A 17,315-nucleotide genomic window follows, 5' to 3' on the forward strand; every position below is an offset into this window, starting at 1 on the left:
ATATGTGTGTAATTACATTAAATGTGAAGAGACCAAATGCCCCAATTAAAAGATAAAGATGGGCAGGATGGATCAAAAAACAAAACCTGATTCTACACTGCTTACAAGAGGCACATATACAACATAAGGGTACCGAAAGGTGGAAGGGGTGGAAAAGAATGGAAACTTTAAAAGAGAAACCAAGAGAATAGGTGTGTGATCTTAATATCAAAGTCCACTCGAAGGCAAGAAGCATGGAGATAAAGAGGGGCATGTCACAACAATCACAAGTTCTGTTCACCAGGAAGATGCAACGATTGCAACTCTGTATGTAGCCAATGATGTGGATTCCAAATATCAGAGTATTTGTCTCATAAGGCTGATGGGAGGATTAAATACACAATTTTTGCCTACACCTGTGATACTGGAGTCTCAGCTGTTACCGTGTTTCCCTGAAAATAAGACCTAGCTGGACAATCAGCTCTAATGTGTCTTTTGGAGCAAAAATTAATATAAGACTTGGTCTTATTTTAGTATAAGACCTGGTCTTATATAATATCATATATACAATATATACTATACTATACTATACTATACTATACTATACTATAATGTAATACTGGGTTTTATGTAATATTACATAAGACCGGATCTTATATTAATTTTTGCTCCAAAAGACGCGTTAGAACTAATTGTCCGGCTAGGTCTTATTTTCGGGGAAAAACGATATTATTGTTATAATTGTTGATGTTATTAGTTTATATTTATTTTAGTTGTTTATGTATAGTATCTTTATTACAATTCCTCCAGCCCATGAAAGAGATAGGGCTGGATGGGTGCAGATAAAGACACTGAAGATCAGAGATGAACAGGGAATAGTCCAAGTCCCTCAGAACTGGGATTGACCCAGGGTTTGATATTCTTCCTAGGCAATTTCTCACATATCCTCACTGCCTTCCCACTTGTTCTGGCTGATGAGCCTGCTTCCTTCCTTCCACAATGATTTCCCCAAGTCCCCCCACCCTCCACCTTTTGTGCTCTGCACTGTGCAGGTCTCAGGGCTGAAACAGTGAGAAACAACAGACCCGTCCCAGACTTTTAGGGTCTCCTAGACTAGTGGGCAGAGAGGTAAGGCAAGTAATGGTACGGATAAAAGTCAGTCAGTTATGAAGTGGAGGTTCATGGGTCTAGGAACAGCCAATTGGGGCACCTGGCCTTGCCTCGGGGAGGTCTGGGAGGTCTTCCTGTAGGAGATGACCTCCGAGTGCTGATCTAACAAGTTAGTTCCCTCCAAAAACTAGTTACCTTCTCCAGTGTTAGCTACCTCCAAAGCCAGTTTCATTCATTTATTCAATTATTAGTTCATTTACTGAACTCCCATAGGTGCTAGGCATCATTCAAGGAGGTGTGTGTGGGGGGAACAAATCAAGCAAAATTTTAGGTAGGAGCAGAGTTGGATGAAAGGGGAAGAAGCAAAAGAACAAACAAGAGTATTCTGGATGGTGGTAACTGCTGGAAAGGAAATAGAGCCAGGGAAGAGTAATTGCCCCTGCTTTCAAAACAAGATCCATAATAACCCATCTAATCGAGGCAGCCACCTTCTCCAGGGCCCATGGGCACTTTATCACTCTCTGGCACAAGGTGCAGGGAGGAGTAACTACCCCCAGCGGCCCTGCTCGCTCAGTAGCTCACCTAGCCATTATTGAGCTCCTCCTGTATGCATCAGGCAAGTTCCGGGAGATTAGACAGACCACGCAGGGGAGAGGGGTACTGTGTGCCCTTAGGCGCCTCAGGTCCTCATCCATAACTAGGGCTTCAAGGTAGATTATCCAGCAGCTCCAGAGCCGCCCTGACCGTCAGGCCTGATCTCCTTAAAAAAATACCATTTAGTACTGTCCTCCCAACCGTCCCCAAGGTGAGAGTGCGTGGATTGGGGTGTTCATCCCCATTTCGCAGATGAGCAGGAAAAAGCTAACACGGGAGCAGTGAGTCGCATCAGCGGTGATGCGCTGACCCGTAAATAGACCGATCCAGAGACACCCCCACCCCGCCCCCGCCCCCGCCCCCGCCCCGATAGAGCGGCAGCCTCTACCCCTTTAAGAACACCCCGCGGATACAAGCAGGAAGGGGGCGGTGCCTGCGCTGGAGACGGATGTACGCGTGGGCCAATGAGCGCTACAGTCTCGGCGGCGGCGGCCAATCGACACGGTGGGGGCGGGGCCTGGCGCCCGAGTCTAGTTCCCGAGGCGCGACGGCTGCGTCTGGGGGCGGGGAGGGGGGCGCAGGACCCCAGGCGGGGGTCCCGGAGCCGGAGGCACGTGTCCAGGGGCGTCGGCTGGGCTGCGCCGGCCGGGGGCGCTGCTCGGGCCTAGGACGGTCCGGGGACCGGCGCGGCCGGGCTGCGACCGATGGGCGGGGCGAAGGGCCGCGGGGGAGGCGAACCGGGGGCCGCTTGGGGTCGGAGTGCCCGAGGGGGCGCGGCCCGGCGGAGACGGCGGGGAGGGGGGGGCTTTGGTGGGGCCGAAGGGAGCTAGGGGGTTGTCGCTGGTAGAGACGTGCAAGGCCGGGGGCTCTCGAGGGGTGCGGGGGGTAGGGGCCCTGGACTGGTGGCGTCAAACAGGCGTGGGACTTTGGGGGCCTGGGTTGGGGGATTGACGGAGGGCCAGGCCCAGGCCGGGGCGTTTGGAGGGCGTAGTGTGTTAAGAGATCAGGAGGAGGTCGCCCGTCATCGGGGTGTTTACTCGGCGACTGAGCGGCTGTGGGGGCAGCTGGCCCAGGCTGGGGGCGGTGGTTGGGGGATGGGGGAGGGCGATTTGTGCGGGCGCAGGGGATTATGGGGGTGGGGGCTAGGTGGGTCTCAGAAAAAGGGGCCCGAGTCCGGAAGGAGCAGGCAAGTGAGGGTTAGGGAGGGAATAGGGGATGCTGTGCGTTAGAATGACGGCTCTACCTACCTCCTCCCCAACCCCCCCGCTTTCCCAAGCTTGGGGTCTGGGGAAGGGGGGCAGTCTTTGATGGCCCAAGGAAGAGGCTGTAGAATGCGGTGGGAATATCCACCCTTCCTGTAAAGAAGGCTACTTTGGGAGGGTCGTCAGGAAGACCGAGGAGAGGATAAAGGGCTCCCAGAGAAGGGTTTGGGCCAGGATTTCTGGTGTTGCGAGGGGGTGGGGCCGCGGGTGTGTGTGTGTGTGTGTGTGTGTGTGTGTGTGTGGTGGGGGGTGATGGTTTAGGTTCAGCGTTTTGGAAGGAAAAGGCTTGGGATTTCTGGGTGGTGAGAAGTTAGCATGGGACTCTCCTTAGGGGAAGGGGCAGGTGGAGGTGGGGAGCCCTGGTAAAATTTAATTCCCTTAAACTCTAAAAATAGCCTCTCGAGTATCTCAGGGACTGTCCCCTAAAACTCAGCACCTCCTCTGGGAATTTAATCAGATAAAGCCCTGAGTTCAAATCCTGCCTCTGAGTTGGCTTGCTTTGTGACCTTGGGCAAATAGCTTTGCCCCTCTGGGCCTCGATTTTCTTTTCTGCAAAATATAGGGGGGATGTTTTCTACTCCCTGTAGTGTTTATGAAGATTAACTATTAGCTCTAATAATAGCTAGCGCTGTTATAGCCTGATGCCCTGGGCTTGATCCTTGGGTCCTTAAATCCTCTGGACAAACCAGGGTTGTTGCTCTACCCGTTGTACAGATGAGGAAACAGGCCTGGATCCCCTGAATCACATAGCAAGCAATCCGCAGTGCAGAGAGCGGATACATAGGAGGATTTGGGGCTGAGTGGGATTTTTACAAATCCCATGCATTCCCCCTACCAGGGCCAGTTCCCGTCCCCCCAGCAGCATGGCATCCTGTGCTGAGCCCTCTGCTTCGGGCCCTGAGCCCGCTGCCCGGCCGCCTGCTGGGGTCCCACCACTTGAGGACTTCGAAGTGCTGGATGGGGTAGAAGATGCAGAGGGTGAGGAGGAAGAAGAGGAGGAAGAGGAAGAGGACCTGAGTGAGCTGCCGCCACTGGAGGATGTGGGGCAGCCCTCACTGGAGGAGACCGAGCAGCCAGGGGCCCTGGCACGAGAGTTCCTGGCTGCCATGGAGCCTGAGCCTGAGCCTGTCGCGGCTCTGGACGAGTGGCTGGACATCCTGGGTAAGGAGTAGGGGTGGCTCGGGTTGACCCACAGGACCCGGACTTCTCCAGTTCAGGAGTGACCTTGGCCCAGGCATTCTCCCCTGAGCCTCATTTCCCCATCTCTGACGTGAAGTAGGTTGGAAGTAAAACATGTAGTAACCACGGTGATCACCAGCCACAGGCAAGTGCTCGAGACATTTCATGTGTATGAACCTCTTTCATTGTCACATACACAGCAGCTCAGGGAGGCTGAGTCACCCATCCAGGGCTACACAGCCAGCACGCCAGGCGCTGGCAGCTCCCAACCTCCACTGCTTCTTTTCTTGGCATTTGTCTGACAGGTACCCGTCCCCTGGAAAACATGTCCTGAGATCGCATAAGTCTGGGGGACATCCCAATTTATCCATTCCTCTGTCTGGTTCACAGTATTCATTAGCGTTCTAATTGCTCAGAGAAAGAATCTAGTAGAGAAACTACTTTCCTACAGGAAAGAAACTAGGAGAACACACACAGGTGTTGCCACTATGAATCTACCTCACAGCAATTCTGGAAACTCTAAAAATATATTGCTACTAGTACTGGTATGTAATATGCTAAGTAATACTAGTTTCCCATGAATAGTAGTAAAACATCATCATTACTACTACCGTTTGTACTGATACTAAAGCAATAGTATCAGATAATACTGATTCTGATAAACCAGGAGTTATTAATGTCATTTCCACTGCTAATAAAAATGTTAACTACTTCTAAAAATAACACCAGGTAACATTGACTGCCCACTAGTTCTGTGCCAGGCCTGTGCACCATCTTACCATATCCTCACAACAACCCCGTGATGTAATTTGTACCGTACTCCTGTTTTACAGATGGGGAAACAGGCTCAGAGAGGTAAGGGCACTTGCCCAGGGTCATACAGCCTCCTTGGCTATACTGGGAAGCTTTTCTCTATTGATAGTAGGAGCTGCCCTGCTCCACGTCTGAGCAGGAGGCTGGCTTTGCTCATTTATATTCAGAGCCAGCCACATTCTGAGGTCAGAATTCAGGCTTCTAGACAAGGAAACTGAAGCCTTGAGAGGAGATGTGATTTGCCCGGAGTCCCCCCATGAGACTCTGCCAGCACATCTACCATTAGTGCCAGGAAACTTCAAGACACAGGATTCTCCAGATCCACTAGATCAGTGGTTCTTAGGCTGGATGTGGGGACATATACAAGCTTGGGAGCAGCACAGAAAGTTGGAACATTCTAGAATATCCCGGAATATGAACAGATGCCTCCCTATCTCTAACCTTTAGACTAGAGTTCATTCAGATTTACGTTATATTCCAGACCAGTGGAATATTACGGACTGCTGGGACTCTGAGGCCCAGAGGTATGAGGTACCTGCCCAGTAAGTGGCAGGGCAGCTGTTTGAGGCTCAGCTTGTGTCCTGGTGCTGGGCCCGGGATGGGTGGAGCTGGTGGGGGTAAGGGTTTGGGTGAAGGGGCTCAGGGAGCATCTGCCCATCTGAGCCATTCGGTGACAGGGTTCTTGTTCCTGGTCCCTGGCAGGGAATGGGATGTTGAGGAAGAAGACACTGGTCCCAGGCCCACCTGGCTCAAGCCGCCCGACCAAGGGCCAGGTGGTCACGGTGCAGCTGCAGACATCACTGGAGAATGGCACACGGGTGCAGGAGGAACCAGAGCTGGTGTTCACCCTGGGAGACTGTGACGTCATCCAGGTTGGAGTGGGTTGGGGGTGGGGCAGAGGCATGATGGGGAGATGTGATGGCTGGGTGGGCTGGGGGAGGGCGCTGTACCTGGATCCACCTGACCCTCATGACCCCGTATACCCAGGCCCTGGATCTTAGCGTCCCGCTCATGGACGTGGGGGAGACGGCTATGGTCACTGCTGACTCCAAGTACTGCTATGGCCCCCAAGGCAGGTAAGAACCTGCCACCAGCGGGGGGTTATTGCCCTGTTGGGGTGGGGAGGAGGTAGATATGTAACTCTCCAAGTCATGTAGCTCAAGGGTGGCAGAAGTCACTTTCTTGTGTTTTACTGAGGTGGGGGTGACAGTGGGGCCAGCTCCAGGACTTGGGCCCTTTTCCACCTTTTCCTGAGCTTGTCTAGTGTCTATGGGGTGCTGTCATGGCTGCCAGGTTTGAGTGCTCCCCCACCAACCCCCCCAGCAGGAGCCCGTATATTCCCCCTCACGCGGCACTGTGCCTGGAGGTGACGCTGAAGATGGCTGTGGATGGGCCTGACTTGGAGATGCTCACAGGGCAGGAGCGTGTGGCCCTGGCCAACCGGAAGCGGGAGTGCGGCAATGCCCACTACCAACGGGCGGACTTTGTGCTGGCTGCCAACTCCTATGACCTCGCCATCAAGGCCATCACCTCCAGCGCAAAAGGTGACCTCCCAGTCAAATTCCCCCACCTCCCCTGCAAAAGTATCTGCTAGTGCCAGAAACCTCAAGCCACAGAGGGAGTGAGACTCAGAATGTTCTAGAGTATTCCAGAATATGGATAGATGTTCAGCCATCCCTAACCTTTCGGCCAGGGTCTACCCCAGCCTGGTGGTAGATTCCAGATCAATGGGATGCTAGAGGATACACGTAGATGTGGGGGTGTGGTGACTGCAGATGGTTTCACTCCACAAGCCTGTGTTTAAGCCTCTGCTTCACTTAGGCTGTTTTGTAGATTCCTTGGTAGTGTCTTGAGGACACTGTGGTCTTGGCCTGTGTTAGAGATAGGGAAACTGAGGCCAGAGAGACCTGAGGTCCTCTGAGCAGCAGCGTCCCCCACCTCCCTTAACCAGGACACTCAATTAGAGGCCCCTCCTCAGTCTTCTTTTCCACCAGGTACAGAGGGGTGGGTCTTGGCCTGGGTGATGTAGTAGGCGGACGGTTGCGGGGGGCTGGCGGCATGGTAACTGCTGCCGAGGTTGAGCACTGTCCCTCCACAGTGGACATGACATTTGAGGAGGAGGAGCAGCTTCTGCAGCTGAAGGTGAAGTGTCTGAACAACCTGGCGGCCTCACAGCTGAAGCTGGATCACTACCGGGCCGCGCTGCGCTCCTGCAGCCTCGTGCTCGAGCATCAGCCTGACAACATCAAGGCGCTCTTTCGCAAGGGCAAGGTGGGCCTTGGCCGGGGGTGGGCAGGCCACAGGCACGGGTGGCCAGCCTGGTATCCCCAGCCCAGAGCAGTGGGACTGGTCCTGAACCCAGGATTTGAAAAGGGCATAGGCGTCAGCCAGCTAAGCTCTCGGGGGTATAGCTAGGGAAACTGAGGCCCATACAGGTTCAGAGATGTGACTTGAGTTACAGCAATTCATTAACAGGCCAGACGTGAACCCCAAGCCTTAGGTACCCGTGCACTGCCCTTAGCCCAATAGTGACTGCTCCTTACATATAAATCTTCGTGGTTGCTATCTCGTGGAACAAAAGCCGAGTTTTTATTGCAGCCTTTGGGACTTTGAGCCATCTAATCTTCTTCCTGCCATCACCTTTTACCTTACGTCTTGCTTCTCCATCCTGCCCAGCCCTCTGACTGCTTGACGTCCGGGTCAGATCTCTCCCACCCAGGGCCTTTGCGTAGGGTATACTTTCTGCCTGAGACATTCATGCTCCAGGTACCTCCATTGGTTCTTTCCTTGCGTTCTTCAGGTCTTTGATGTCTCCTTGGGAAGCCCTTCCTGCTGCCCCCACCGACCCCCTGCTGTCTTTATATTTACTTTGTCATGGTCATCACATGGAGGTCTCAAGCCTCTTGTCCATCTACCCCGTTGGGTAGTGGGAATTCTGTTTGTCTGACTCACTGCTAAATCTCTAACCCTGCAAAGAGGGCCAGGCTCACAGTAGGTGCTCAGTAAGTGCTGGTGAAACTGGAGAATTTGGCCTGCATGGACGTGATCTTAATTGCTTTTGCCTCCATCTGTTTATTCTCATACAGCAACCCTGGATGGGGCGGAGCGGGGAGACTTTTCAGTACCTTTTAGCAGTAAACCGAGAAAACTGAGGTACAAGCAAGTGCTGGGTCACCTAGTGTGTTTGTAAGAAGCTTGAGTAGGGTCTCTCTCTAGCCAGCATTTTTTAAGCACTTGCTGTGTATAGAGTTCTGCATAGAAATGTGGAGAGGAAGACGGTGTCATCCCTATTTTTCAAGGGTTTGTAATCCTTTTGGGGGCTGTGGGAGTGTCTGCTTGTATAACTCACATGTTTGGATCTGCTGGTTGAAGGTCATAGAAACCCACTCAGATTCAAGCAAAAGTAGGGATTGATGGCTTGTGGCACTGTCAAGTCCTGGGTTTCCGGCTTTAGGCAGGGCTACTAGATCAGGCATTAGCACTGTTGTGGGAATGCTGTGTCTGTCTGCTGTCAGTTTCCCTCTCAAGCAGGGCTCCCCCCTGCCCCCCAAAAGCTCCAGGCTTCCATCCTCTCCCCTTAGCACCTGGTCTCCCAGTGACACAAGCCTATTTCAGGCTGTATCATTGCTTTGCTTGAGTCACGTGCTAACTGTGGCCAGAGCTTTGGAACTATCCAGTCAAGGTGATGAGGGAGGAGGAGGCGAGTTGGGCACCTGGGTCTCCTGCACAGGCTGAGACAAACACTCAGAGAAGGAGGAATAGATTGCAGGGACAACACTGAACCCAGTAGTGGGGTGCGCATGGAGTGTGAGGGCTCAGGAGAGCATCCTGGGGTGGCTGAACCCCTGGAGCTATTGCTCGAGATAGATTTGGGACTTGTCAGGGTGGCGAGGAGCCTGGCAGAGTGGGTTTTGTGAAAGAAAGCATGGCCCAACGTGGGTCCAGAGTGATGCCATGTATTGACTCCCATAGGTACTGGCCCAGCAAGGCGAGTACAGTGAGGCCATCCCCATCCTGAGGGCGGCCCTGAAGCTAGAACCTTCCAACAAGGTGAGCAGAACTGGGGTGCCCTGGGGACTTGCCCTACTGCCCTGTCTGGGAAGTCCCTTCGATCGTGTGCCCCTGGTCTTTCGTGTTGTGGCTCTCCCTGTGGTGTTTCTACCTGAACAACGTCGGGGTGGGTGGCTGAAGGGCCCCAGCCAGCTTGCTGAGACACTCGTGATCCCTACGTAGGTAGTCTGGGCTCACCCCCAACTAGCGGTCCCAGAAGCCCAGGGTGCCGCCAGCTTGGCCAATGCCAGTATCCTCAGTTTTCTAATCCTAGAACCTTCCTCTCCTGGCCACCTTGTGCTCTCCCCCATCCACAGTCTCCCTAGAGGGATGGAGATGGCAGCCCCCACTTTGCTGCTGCCCAGAGAGGGGCAGACAGAATCCCTGTGTCCCAGTGGTCCCAGCCCCAAAGTGACCCAGGGCGCCAAAAAGGCAGAGTACCAGCGATGGCAGGTCACCTTGGCTGCCATTGCTGCATGCTCTTAGCCCAAATGCTGCCCACCTCTCCCAGACGATCCACGCGGAGCTCTCGAAGCTGGTGAAGAAGCATGCGGCCCAGCGAAGCACGGAGACTGCCCTGTACCGGAAAATGCTGGGCAACCCCAGCCGGTTGCCCGCCAAGTGTCCTGGCAAGGGTGCCTGGGTGAGCTGGGGCTGGCGGGTAGGGAGGCTCCTGGAGGAGGGGCCAGGGCCATGGGCAGGGCAGACCACGCAGAGGCAGTGTCTTTATTTTGCTAATATTGATGTCCTCCTCACCTGGGCTATGCTGGACATGCTGGGGACACAGCTGCCTCAGCCCTGTTGACCAGGGCCAGAGCAGAAGGTGGAACACAATCTGTAGGACTTAGGGTGGGGAGTGATGGCTCTTCCAGAAAAGAAGGGGAGGTGTCCCAGAGGAGGTGACATTTGGTTTGAGCTTTGATGCATGAGTAGGAGTTTGCCAGGAGGCCGGGAAGGCAGGGTCAGGCAGTGGCTTCCTGGGAGGCCTGTGTAAACTGTGTTGGTATCTGAGGCCCAAGACATCACTGTTGATTACCCTCCAGTCTCCTCCTCCTCTCCCTTTATCCACAGTCCATACCATGGAAGTGGCTGTTTGGGGCGACTGCTGTTGCCCTGGGGGGCGTGGCTCTCTCTGTGGTCATCGCTGCCAGGAACTGATCACCCAGGTGGCCGCCACCCCTTCTGAGCACCATGGACCCCACCCTGAGCTCCCTAACTTTCCCAGGCTCCCTGTCCACTGCCCTCTCTGACCTAGCCCCCTCCTGTGTGGGGGGGGGACAGCCAGGTTTGGGGGTCGCATGGCCCAGCGAGCAGGAGGGACTGAGGCGCAATATGAGAAAAGTGAGGCGGGGCCTGGGCCCTATGTCCAGCCTGAAGGGAGGGGGCCCTCATTCCTCCAGACCCAATTCCCACTCCCACCCCTCTGGGTTGGGTCTCAACAGGGGCCAGCCTCAGTTTCTCCTTCCCAACAGGCCTGGGGGCAGCCCTTCCCTCGTACATTCCCTGTCCGAGTGCCAACCCCTCCTGCCCAGCCTGCTGCATCTCTGTCCAGGCTCTCCCCTCTCCCAGTGAAATAAAGCCTCCCACCCCGCACTCTGCTGGCTCCGGAGCCTTCTTTCACCGCCACTTGGGGCTAAGCTGGAGCATGGGGCAGCGTGGGGTGTCTGTACTTGGGCCGTCGTAGACCCTTGTTACAGGGGGAAACAGGCCTGGAGAAGTGGAGTGAAAGCCAGGGCACCCAGCTGTGAACTCTTAAGGAGTTCATACTCCTAAAGCATTGGGATAACTACCTGTTACCCTAACCTCTCTTGTTTCTGTTTCCTGAAAATGGGGACCCTGATGGGACCTAATTGGGGGCTTCGCTGAGACAGCATTTACAGGGGTCTGGCTGTGCAATGAGCTGACAGCCCCGTGTCTGGGCGGCAGCAGTATAGCCAGTGCAAAGGCTAGAGCAGGGGTATCCAAACTCTTTTCAATGTTTTTCACCAAAGGCTATATGCGGTAAAATACACAAATAGCCAGACCACTCACTCAAGGTGAAGTACGTATTGCCTCACCTGGTTTATTTAAGTAAACTAAATATATTTTTGGAATTTGCTGCGGGCCAATTAAAAATGGATTGTGGGCCGCAGTTGGCCCGCGGGCCGCAGTTTGGACACCCCTGGGCTAGAGCTTCTGCAGTGAGTTTGCAAGGTGGAGGACGTGTCGAGGTGCCACCCCAAGGTGATGAACTAGCTTGCAATTTCTTAGGTGACCTAGTTCTTAGAGACTTTTGAAGAGTATGTCAATGTCTGGTGATTCCTCCATTATTATCCCTGGGGTCCTGTTGGGAGCCACTTGGACATTGAGTATAAAATGGAGAAATACTTGTTAACAAACAGTGCAGCCCACAGTTGCAGTGTTTCTGATTCTCTTATCTTTTCCAAGCCTCAGTTTCCTCATCTGGCAGATGGGTCCAAACCACTGTACCCACCATAAAAGGCAGCTGTGGGTGCCTGGCACGGAGCACAGAGCCTCAGCATTCATGGCTGGGAGGGAGGGGCATGTAAATAGATGGTAGTGCTGACCTGGCAGTGGCGGGTGACAGTGCCAAAACTAATGAGATCACCTGGGCAGGGACATAGAAAGTCCCTGAACTTCACCTTCCTCTCATCCATCAAAATCCATCCTATGACCACAGTCTGTAATTAGATTAAAGGAAGAAAGAAAACTTAAGAGCTTTCCACAGGTCGGGAGGCCAGGGAGTCCAGGAGGACCTTGCTGGGCAAGCCAGCAGTGTTCTTCAGCCTCAGATTCCCCACCTGTACAAGGAGAGCTTAATAAAGTGGCACAGTTTCTATAGAAAATACTCTGGCAGTTCCTTAATAGGTTAAACAGAACCATATGACCTAGCAATTCAACTTCTAGGTATAGACCCAAGAGAAGGGAAAACATCCATCCACACAAAAACTTGTACATGAATGTTCACACCAGCTTTATTCGTAATAGTGAAAAAGTAGAAAAAACCCAAATGTCCATCAACAGACGATAAAATGTGGTTGGTCCGTGCCGTGGAATATTACTCGGCCATAAAAAAGAATTAAGCACTAACATGCTACAATGTGAATGAACCTTGAAAACATGCCGAGTGAAAGAAGCCACACACACAAGGTCACATATTGTATGATTCCGTTGATACGAAATGTCCAGAATTAGGAAATCCATAGGCATAGAAAGTAGGTTAGTGTTTGCCATGGGCTGGGGAGAGGGGAGTAGGTTTCCTTTTGTGGTGATAAAAATGTTGTGGAGCTAGATAGTGGCTGCATAGCGTTGTGAATGTATTAAATGCCACTGAATTTTTCACTTTATATGGGTTAATTTTACAATATATAATTTATTTTTTTCAATCGGGGAGCTGGACAACCACTATCTCTCAGGGCCCATGGTGATGTTGGATTTTATTCTATTAAAAGTCTATTCTTATGAACAAAGCTGACCGGTTCCTCAATCCTCTAAAAGCCCCAGATGGGGAAAATCACATCTGCCCACCAGCCCAACACAGCGTCCAACGCGCGTTGTTTGCATAGCCACGCCCACTCACCCGGACAGCCGCTTGCCCCGTACTCCACGTGTTTTGCGTTGGCCTGGCCCCTCCACGCCCACACTGCGGCTCTCAACTGAAGCCAAAGACTGAAGGGTTGGTGAGACCTCATAAATAATACATCACGTCAGCGCCCGGTGGGGGCGGGGCTTCGATGCGCCTGGCTGCGTCAGGCTCATGAATAATATATATGTGGGCGGGGGCCGGGAGCGGTGCGCGTGTCGGGGCGGAGTCCGGGAAGCGGAAGTCCAGGATTGTTTTGAATATGCAGGATACCCAGGCGGTGACTGTAGGCCTGGCCCGGCCCGTAGGATCATGAATAATGCAGCACGTCGGCGGGCCGTGCGACGTCGACTAGGCCTCGCGGGATCTTGGGGGCGTGGCCAGAAGTCATGAATAATGCAGCGCGTCAGCGGGCGGCGGGGTGGGGCGTGGCCGGCGCGCCGGCCCTGGAGCCAGGAAGGGGGGGCGGGGAGCGATGGTCGCAAGATGGCGGCGCTAAAGGAGGGTCGGAGCTACGGGCTGTCCTGCGGGAGGGTGAGCGACGGCAGCAAAGTGTCTGTGTTCCACGTGAAGCTCACCGACAGTGCTCTGAGAGCCTTCGAGAGCTATCGCGCCAGCCAGGTGAGTAGCGCGGACCCGGCGCGACGGTCAGGGAAGTCGGGGCGCAGGCCGGCCTCGCGCGCTCCTCGCCTAGCGTTCCGGCGTGGGGGCGCGGGGTCCGGCGTCCGGGGTGCTGCTCGCGGGTCCCTGGCTCAGCGGGGCACCATGTTCATTATCGGCGCTGGGAGGCGACACTGGCGGGCGGCCCGGGGCTCGAACTCGCGCGCCTGGTCCTGGGGGCGTCCGGGGCCTTTCCCGGCCCACTCGGCACCTGGGCAGGACCTCGTCTGCTCTGTTCACCTGGTCGGGGGAAGGAGATTGGGGGGGCTTGGGGCTTCTCCTCCGGGGTCTCTGGCAGGGTGGGTCAGTAGGGACCGCTGACGGGGTACCTGTGGGGTCCTGTTCCGTTTGTGTGTGGGGGCGGTCTTTGACTTTTTCCAATGAGGCCCCTGGAGTTGGACTTAGTCTTGGTTCTTAGGAAGGGGAGTTTGTCACCCCCCCCCCACACACACACACACAGGTGACCCTGTCTCACTGGACACCTTTGGAGACTGGGAGTGTTTTGGGGGTAAGAAGCTGTGCATGTAGGGGGTTCTCCGGCATGGTGCCTTTCCCAGGCTAGGAGCCAGTAGTGGGCAACTTGGAAGGGAACTCTGGCTACTGCACTTGGCTGCTGACTCTCAAACTTCTCAGTGGCCGATTTGGGCCCATCTGGGGGAAGCTCAAGGCTTTCAGTTCTGCCACCTGGCCCTGGGTAGGCAATGGGGAAGAGGCTGTTGTGCACCTTCTTTGAGGCCTGGCTTTGGGGCACATCTGGGGCCGTTGTCAAAAACCTGCTTCTTCCCATTTCAGTTGGTGTCATGGCGCTCTCCTTCTGTGTTGGAAGAGAAGTTGTAGGTGCCCAGTGGTGAGGTCCTGAGGGGAGGTGGTTTGGGAGCTCTTTTTCTCCTTGCCTGGGAAGTGGGGGCTTCATAGTTACAGGTGGTGGGGAGGTCCCATTCTGTGTGTGTATGTTTGTGTATCAGGGATGGGGGTGCCTCTGGCGGGTGAGGAGACAGACTAACTAGGAAGGAATGTGGCTTTCTTCCTGCCTCAGACTTGTTCAGCACCATTAGCTAAGCTGGGAATTTCTTCCTTGTTCATTTCCACCACTTCCCCAGTGCCCACCCTTCCCAAGCTTCTTTCCACCTTTTTGGGCAATTTCCTTCCTGTCCTGGTGTCTCAGTTTCTCCGTAATAGAAATGGACTATATCTTTTCTAGAAGAGCAGGTTCTCACCTTGTCAGAAGGGTTCCCTAAGATGAGGCTAAGGTACTCCTTCGTGCAGGGGAGGGGGAGGGGGTGGTAAGGGCGCAGTGGCCGGCCTGAGCCTGCCTTCCTTGTGGAATTCTGTCCCTGAGTCTTTTTCCCTGGGAGATTCTGACTAGTCCTGCAGGAAGGCAGACTTTCTTAGAGATAGCTGGGGGAGAGCTCATGAGTCATGTAAATAAGGTGAACTTGATACCTGGTCACTGTGGGTTAGGAGCTCCGCCTTCCCTGTCATGCTGCCCTCACTTGATCCAGTCGTCCGGAAGGCCCGCCTGTGCGTCCACCTCATGCTGTCACGCTGCTATTTTTAATTTAGGGTGTTGGTTACATCCCCTAGCTAAGCTGGATCTTCCTTGTGTGAGGGTGAAGGTAACTGCAGACTCAGGCTGGTCCCTCATGGAGCCCTGCTGCGTAGGTCTCTGTTGATCGCTAGTTGTGGCTCCCTGGAAGAACTTCTCCAAGCCATCTGGGCCAACTTGGCTGGCTGGGCTAAAATTTGGGGTGACCTAAAGTTGTGTTTTTCTCAGAAGCTGTCTGGTAATTTAAGTGACTTGGCAATTTTTGTATTTAGTCATACCTGTTGGGCAGTGCAGTGAACTGGGCCGATACAAGGGCAGCCTGGGTGCTCTTGGTAGTCTTGGGTGCTGGGCATGGGGAAGGCAACTGGAAGAACTCGTTTGTGTGACCAGAGCAGCGTACTGGTTATTAACAAACCTCCGATGCACAGCTCTGTCAATAGCATCTAGCGTTCTCTATTTTCTCGTGCTGTGGTTAGGGTTTCCAGGTGGGAATTCCTGTCTATTCTCAGGAATTTTTGTTTTTGCTTTCCCGTTCCCAAATCCCGAGAAAGGTTGATCGGGAAATTGGGAAAATCGGCTCTTTGAACCCAGTGATACCCACAATGGGAAATATACATACTACTCACAATGTGTCTTAGACATTTTTGTTTTTTATTTATGCTAGGGTTTCCGTGCAGGAATTCCCGCATATTCTCGGGAATTTTTTTTGCTTTTCCATTCCTGAATTCCGAGAAAAGTTGGTTGAGAAATCGGGAAAATAGGTTCCTTGAACCCAGGTGGTTGGTAGTATCTGCCGTAACTTTGTGGAAACAATTCATTGTGGAGAACAGAAAACAGTTTATATTTCGGGATTCGGGAACGGGAAAGCGAAAAAAATTCCTGAGAGCGGGCGGGAATTCCGCCTGGCAACCCTAGCTGTGGTTATATGGTTTGCCAATGGCAACCTGTAGAGAGGCTTTTTATTTTTACTTTTCCTTTATTTTTTAAACATTTTATTGGTTTATTGGGGAACAGTGTGTACTTCCAGGGCTTTTTCCAAGTCAAGTTGTTGTCCTTTCAATGGTAGTTGTGGAGGGCGCAGCTCAGCTCCAGGTGCAGTTGCCCGTTTTTAGTTGCAGAGGGCGCAGCCCACCATCCCTTGTGGGAGTCGAACCGGCAACCCTGTGGTAGAGAGGAGGTGCTCCAACCAACTGAGCTACACAGCAGCAGCTCAGCTCAAGGTGCCGTGTTCAATCTTAGTTGCAGGGGGCAGAGCCCACCATCCCTTGCGGGAGTCGAGGAGTCGAACCGGCAACCTTGTGGTTGAGAGCCCACTGGCCCATGTGGGAATCGAACCGGCAGCCTTCGGAGTTAGGAGCGCGGAGCTCCAACCGCCTGAGCCACCGGGTCAGCCCCTATTTTTACTTTTTAATTGGGAAGAGGCTTGTACAGATTCAGATGTGGCAGAGGAATGGAGAGGAGCTTCTTGTCATCCTAACTATTGGAGCAACCCCGTAGAAGTCCCCGTGGTTTCTCTCTCCAGAGGGCTCTAAAGTCTGAGCTGCCTGTGTGCAGAACTGGTGGCCTGCCTGGAACGTAGTGGAACGTGAAGGTGTGGTAATACATGCAGCTGCCAACCATCCAGATTTGGGCTCTGTGTAGTTTTTCCTTGACAATAAAAGCTCTAGTGAGTCCTGAGTGAGTCCTGTGGATCTCCTTTTTTGCTGGGTTACTTCCGGGGGAGAAGACACAACCCATGCTTCCAACATCACCTCACTTGCCTGCTCAGAGAAGTATCCCGCGACCACTCTGAGGCAGTGACCCTCTCTAGGGCACCTGCCTTGACCACCTGGGCATTTCATCATTGGATTTGGTGAGCTCTGTTGCTGGGTGACCTTTTCCTCTCCTGGGTTTTAATCTCCTTGGTAGAGAGGAGCAGGTTGTTCAGAAAAAATTGAGGGCCCAGGAAAGGACCTAAGAAGCCTGGGGATTGGAGCCCATCTGGATTTGAAGCTCAGTTCTACGTGCAGGAAGCCTTGGGCCGGCGCCTGACTCTTGCCAGTTCGGCACCTTCTCCACACAGCTGTGAGGGTCCCAGCCCTTGGCCCTCTCTGAGCTCTAGATCCTCCTCTTAGGGCGGTGGGGCTCCTGTTGGCATGTGTGTGTGCCCCTCAGCACAGCCCTGACCCCCTCCTCTGCCCTTGGTGCCTCAACTTATAGCTAGTCCCTGCCCGGAGGTTAGAGCGGAGCCGGTGGAGTCAGGGAGCCTGGGCTCCTGCATCTGCCTGAATCGGACTGAACGCTTGGTCGCTGCGGGGCCGCTGCTCAGGAGTTGGACATTCCCAAGTGACCAAGGCAGGCCCCTCGTGTCATGAGCTGACATGCTAGAGGCAGGAGACAGATACCGAACAGAGTGGCACAGAAGCCAACGTGAAGAGCTGGTTAGCGGTCAGCGTCAGGAAGAACATAAAATGGGCAACCTGATAGTGTGGGACAGACCACCTGAAAGGCTGCCGATTGAGAGCGGCGCTTCTAGGAGATGCCAGAGCGAGGTCTGCCA

The 17,315-nt window shown here is 53.7% G+C and overlaps 2 protein-coding genes across 3 annotated transcripts in view; both read left to right on the forward strand.

Moving 5' to 3' along the window:
- The first annotated feature begins 2,151 nt into the window (after positions 1-2,151).
- On the forward strand, positions 2,152-10,580 carry FKBP8 (FKBP prolyl isomerase 8). Of its 2 annotated transcripts, XM_074337834.1 has the most exons (9): positions 2,152-2,293; positions 3,784-4,106; positions 5,640-5,809; positions 5,925-6,013; positions 6,261-6,481; positions 7,036-7,208; positions 8,910-8,987; positions 9,499-9,630; positions 10,059-10,580. In XM_074337834.1, the coding sequence occupies exons 2-9, from the start codon at positions 3,809-3,811 to the stop codon at positions 10,143-10,145; spliced, it is 1,248 nt and encodes a 415-aa protein (XP_074193935.1). In that variant the 5' UTR covers positions 2,152-2,293; positions 3,784-3,808; the 3' UTR covers positions 10,146-10,580. The 2 variants fall into 2 exon arrangements, with proteins under 2 accessions (XP_074193935.1, XP_074193936.1); XM_074337835.2 differs by lacking the exon at positions 2,152-2,293 and having other exon boundaries at positions 6,264-6,481.
- Positions 10,581-12,966: 2,386 nt separating this feature from the next.
- ELL (elongation factor for RNA polymerase II) overlaps positions 12,967-17,315 on the forward strand; it is a 59,412-nt gene continuing 55,063 nt past the window's right edge. Inside the window, exon 1 of the mRNA XM_019736788.3 lies at positions 12,967-13,191. Within this exon, the coding sequence (XP_019592347.3) occupies positions 12,967-13,191 (225 nt within the window). The remainder of the gene's footprint in view (positions 13,192-17,315) is intronic.

This window comes from Rhinolophus sinicus, chromosome 15 (genome assembly GCF_057876585.1).
Source record: "Rhinolophus sinicus isolate RSI-liver-muscle chromosome 15, RSI-T2T, whole genome shotgun sequence".
Lineage (NCBI taxonomy): Eukaryota > Metazoa > Chordata > Mammalia > Chiroptera > Rhinolophidae > Rhinolophus > Rhinolophus sinicus.

What these genes read in the sequence shown, in the direction of transcription:
- FKBP8 (XM_074337834.1), top strand. Translation starts at nt 3,809, where the DNA reads ATGGCATCCTGTGCTGAGCCCTCTGCTTCGGGCCCTGAGCCCGCTGCC. An exon ending in GAGACTGTGACGTCATCCAG is followed by an intron (nt 5,810 to 5,924) that starts GTTGGAGTGGGT and finishes CCGTATACCCAG; the next exon opens with GCCCTGGATCTTAGCGTCCC. An exon ending in GTCCTGGCAAGGGTGCCTGG is followed by an intron (nt 9,631 to 10,058) that starts GTGAGCTGGGGC and finishes CTTTATCCACAG; the next exon opens with TCCATACCATGGAAGTGGCT.